This window comes from Arachis ipaensis, chromosome B03, assembly GCF_000816755.2.
Source record: "Arachis ipaensis cultivar K30076 chromosome B03, Araip1.1, whole genome shotgun sequence".
Lineage (NCBI taxonomy): Eukaryota > Viridiplantae > Streptophyta > Magnoliopsida > Fabales > Fabaceae > Arachis > Arachis ipaensis.
In genome coordinates, this window is record NC_029787.2 from 127,692,759 (window position 1) to 127,697,267 (window position 4,509).

Sequence of the window (4,509 nt, forward strand, 5' to 3'; positions counted from 1 at the left end):
TATAATTAGATCAGATAAACTGATTTGGCCAAAAAATTGATGAACCAAAATTTAAACCAGTCTAAATTAATATTTTTTTATAAAAATAACTACAATACTCGTATTATAGAAAATGACTAAAATACTCATTATAATTTAGGGATAAGAGTATTTTAGTCATTTTCTTAATAAAGATAGTGTGGTTATTTTCTATAAAAAGTATTAATTTAGACAATTTCAAGATTTAATTCATCAATTTTTTAGTTAAATCAATTTGTCTGATTTAATTTTGACAAAAATAAAATAATTTAATCAGTTATATGTATTGAATTTTAATTACTAAAAAATATTTAAAAAAATATATTTTAAATGTCTTTATCCAATGTAACTCTCTACTTTAGTTCAACGCTAAACTAAACATACCTAAATGATCCCCTTATATACATATTTTTGTCTTCGCACAAAATAGAAAAGATCTAGACCTAGACTGAGAGTCTATATACGATGGAGAAGAAAATAAAATTTAGTGTTGACATTAAAGCACCAAATATTGAGAAGATGACCTATCTTGAGATGATTCCTCTGAGCAATACGGATCCAAGAAGAGCTAGCAAGATTGTAGGTGGAGGCAGAGGTCATGTTCCACCTCTTGAGAACCTGATCGCACACTTCGCCACAGGGTTCTATGAGCCCTACCTCCATTCCAATTAGCCGATTGTTCTCATCCCTTGCCTCAAAAATCCTCATCATTGCCGGGTCTTTGAGCGCTAAGAACTTGCACTCCTCGTTTATCTGCTTCTCTGGCATCGCCAACCGGTTGTTGTTGCGCTCCAGGTCAGTTTTGTTTACTTCCTTCTGCATCACAAAAGTTACGTCCGTACCCCCCAATGAAATGATTATCGCTTTAAAAAATTCCGGCAGTTCTGGAATAACGATACTTGATGATCCTGATCCCGACGAAAATGCATTCTTTTTGTCATTTTTAGGACTCTTGTTTGGTTTCTTGATTTCATCATCACTGTTAGTCTCACTTTGATGAGCGTTCTTTATTGCTTCTTTCTTGTCATTTTCTTCGATATGAAGTACCTCAGATGAAAAGTTGTGGTGCAGCAAAAACCGTTCCAAGAACATGTTAATTTCGATCAGCTTTTTTTCGCTGTAGAGTTGCGGAGCTTCCCTAGACACTAAGACGTTAAAGGCCCTAAGAAAATCTAAGTTTTTCATGTCTATCTTCAACAACTATTTCAAAATTTCCTTATCTCTCGATTTTAAATAAGAAACAATTTCTAAAAAAATGAGAGAAACAAATTAGAATTTTTTACCTTCACTCTTATATAGAAGGTTTTTACTTAGGATTCAAGCTATCAAGCGTTATACTAAGATAGATTACCAGTTTATCTTGGATTCAATTCAAATTAAACTGGATAGGAACTTTAAATAAAGATAAGATATGATTAAATAATTTAGCCATTGATTAAGAGAGAAATCAATCTTTCTCGATTTAAATATACATGAAGTAAATTAAACTATTACGACAAGATACTGTAAAGATATAGTTTACAAGATAATAATATATCTTGAATCAAACTGATTTCAACAATTCGGTTGCAATGATTATCTTTGCCTGATATCTAATAATGCTTAACTTTATAACGGACTATTAACTATTAAGACACCAAAATAATAATAATAATAATAATGATAATAATAATAACGGACTATTAAAAGAACGAAAACAAAAACTTAATCGAAGTACAAAACGTGTCGTTTATTGTCCCAAAAAGATGTTAAAAAATGGTCGTCGTTTCAGGATTCCTTCGTCGTACACCGAAACCACGCCTTTGGTGGAGGCCCATTCACCACCACGCATCATTCCACCAACCGCCGCTGCATAAACTGCCGCCAACCTTCTACCTCGCTCGGATGTGCCAAAACGCAGATACTCTCAAGAAGCTCCACGCGACCCTCATAGTCCACGGCCTGTGCGGCGGCGCTGACCAACTCCTCTCCGCCACAAAGCTTCTCAGCCTGTACGGCTCTTTCGGCTTGGTTGGCTCCGCCCGCCGCCTCTTCGACCAGCTCCCTTCACCTGACTTGTACTCCTTCAAGGTCATGATCCGTTGGTACTTCCTAAACGACATGCATTCCGACGTCGTTTCAATCTACGACCTTGCCAGAGTAACACTCGGTGCCTTAAACGAAGACGTCGTCTTCTCCGTCGTACTCAAAGCCTGCCGCGAGCTCCGCGACGCCGTTTCGGGGAAGCGGCTCCACTGCCACGTCATCAAGGCCAGCTATCCCGACAGCTTCGTCCTCACGTGCCTCGTCGACGTGTACTCCAAGTGCGGCCTTGTCGATAGTGCACGCCACGTGTTCGACGAAATATCCGAACGAAATGTGGTGTCATGGACCGCGATGATCGTTGCTTACGTGCAAAACGAGTGTGCCGGAGAAGGGTTGACGCTTTTTAACAAGATGAGGGAATGTTTTATGTCTGGGAATGAGTTCACTGTTGTGAGTTTGGTGAATGCGTGCACAAAGTTGGGATCTTTGCATCAAGGGAAGTGGGTTCATGGGTATGTGATTAAGAGTGGGATTGAGGTTAATTCGTTCTTGGCAAGTTCTCTTTTGGATATGTATGTCAAATGTGGTGACTTGAGGGATGCACAGAAGGTGTTTGATGATGTTTTAGCCGTTGATGTTGTTTCATGGACTGCTATGATTGTGGGGTATGCCCAAAGGGATCACCCTAACATGGCATTGGAGTTGTTCAGTAGTAAGAGATGGGAAGGACTCTTGCCGAATTCCGTTACCCTTTCGAGTGTGCTCTCTGCTTGTGCTCAGATTGGGGATTCCCTTTTGGGAAGGTCACTTCATGTTCTTGCGGTTAAGCTTGGGTGTGATGATGATCATGCTGCGAGGAATGCTCTTATTGATGTATATGCCAAGTGTGGTGCCATGTCGGATGCTCGATGTGTGTTTGAAACCATCCTTGATAAGGATGTTGTCTCTTGGAATTCGATTGTTTCCGGTAGTGCTCAGTGTGGTTGTGCTTATGAAGCTCTTGAGCTGTTTCAAAGGATGAGGTTGGAGTCATTTTCCCCTGATGCGGTTACAATTGTTGGTGTTTTTTCGGCTTGTTCTTCCCTTGGTGCCCTCCAATTTGGTTCCTCTGTTCATGCTTTTTCCTTCAAGTGTGGTCTCATGTCGTCCAGCGTCTATGTTGGCACTGCACTCCTCAATTTCTATTCAAAATGCGGCGATGCAAGATCGGCTCGCATGGTGTTCGATGGCATGGAGGAGAAGAATGCTGTGACATGGGGTGCAATGATTGGTGGATACGGCATGCAAGGCGATGGCAGTGGATCTCTTGCTCTATTTAAGGATATGTTGAGAGAAGAATTTGAGCCTAATGATGTGTTGTTCACAACTATATTAGCAGCTTGTAGCCATTCAGGGATGGTTGGAGAAGGCTCAAGGCTGTTTGATATGATGTGTGGTGAATTGAACTTTGTTCCTTCCATGAAGCATTACGCGTGCATGGTTGATCTTTTGGCGCGTTCCGGCAACCTTGATGAAGCATTAGACTTCATGGACAAGATGCCAGTTCAGCCTAGCGTTGGTGTGTTTGGAGCTTTTCTCCATGGTTGTGGACTCCATTCGAGGTTTGACTTAGGAGAGGTTGCAATCAGGAGAATGCTGGAATTGCACCCTGATGAAGCTTGTTACTATGTCCTTGTGTCAAACCTGTATGCTTCAGATGGAAGATGGGGCATGGTTAAGGAGGTAAGAGAGATGATAAAGCAAAGTGGATTGAGCAAGGTCCCGGGTTGTAGTTCAGTGAAAATTGGTATTAACAATCATCAATATGCTAAAGTAGCAGCTATTGCTTAGACATATTGCTTTCATTTTGCAAGTTCAAGTGATGGTGAAGTCAAACTAGTTGCTCATACTAGTGGTTCCATGAAGGCAAGGTAACATTTTATCAGCAATCCCGAGATGAACTAGAATGAAAAAGTTCAAAGGAGGATTAGAAGATTGGATATGCCAATTGGCAGAAGCAAAAGAGGCTAGTGGCCTAAAGGTAAGGGTGAATTTGGATAAAGGCCAAGGTTAGACAGGATCATAAAAAGTGGCATTGCACGCAAAAACTGGTGTGATCCATTTTGCCTAAGCAGCAGCCGGGTTGAATGGTTGACTATTCTGTTATTGAGGAGAATATCAATCAAGAGAAGATAAAGCATAGTTATAGGGAGGAAACGAAATAACCCTACTAACTTTTTTATTTGTCATCCACTTGACTCAACGAGTCATTTCCCATTTCTCCTTTAAACACCGCACCAATAGAGTGTTGATCCAAGTGAAAGGTTCAGATCCTTTTATTTTATATATTTTAAAAGAATTATTGCCAAATATTTTTATTTAAATATTCAAGAAAACCTAACATACGCATACGCAAAATTTTGCCCGATGAATAAAATAAGGACAATTCATATTATAATCTTTTGAATTTATTTAACATGTGCCTCT

At 39.8% G+C, this 4,509-nt stretch overlaps 2 protein-coding genes across 2 annotated transcripts; one reads left to right on the plus strand and one right to left on the minus strand.

Moving 5' to 3' along the window:
* Positions 475 to 1,203, minus strand: LOC107633942. Its single transcript, XM_016337529.1, has one exon. It carries the CDS (start codon positions 1,201 to 1,203, stop codon positions 475 to 477), a length of 729 nt encoding a protein of 242 aa, XP_016193015.1.
* LOC107631845 (pentatricopeptide repeat-containing protein At2g03380, mitochondrial) lies at positions 1,684 to 4,392 on the plus strand. The gene has a single exon (XM_016335415.2). The coding sequence runs from the start codon at positions 1,774 to 1,776 to the stop codon at positions 3,871 to 3,873; it is 2,100 nt and encodes a 699-aa protein (XP_016190901.1). The 5' UTR covers positions 1,684 to 1,773; the 3' UTR covers positions 3,874 to 4,392.

Bases quoted from the DNA above. Each gene is read 5' to 3' on its own strand.
- LOC107633942 (XM_016337529.1), bottom strand. From the start codon at position 1,203: ATGAAAAACTTAGATTTTCTTAGGGCCTTTAACGTCTTAGTGTCTAGG.
- LOC107631845 (XM_016335415.2), top strand. From the start codon at position 1,774: ATGGTCGTCGTTTCAGGATTCCTTCGTCGTACACCGAAACCACGCCTT.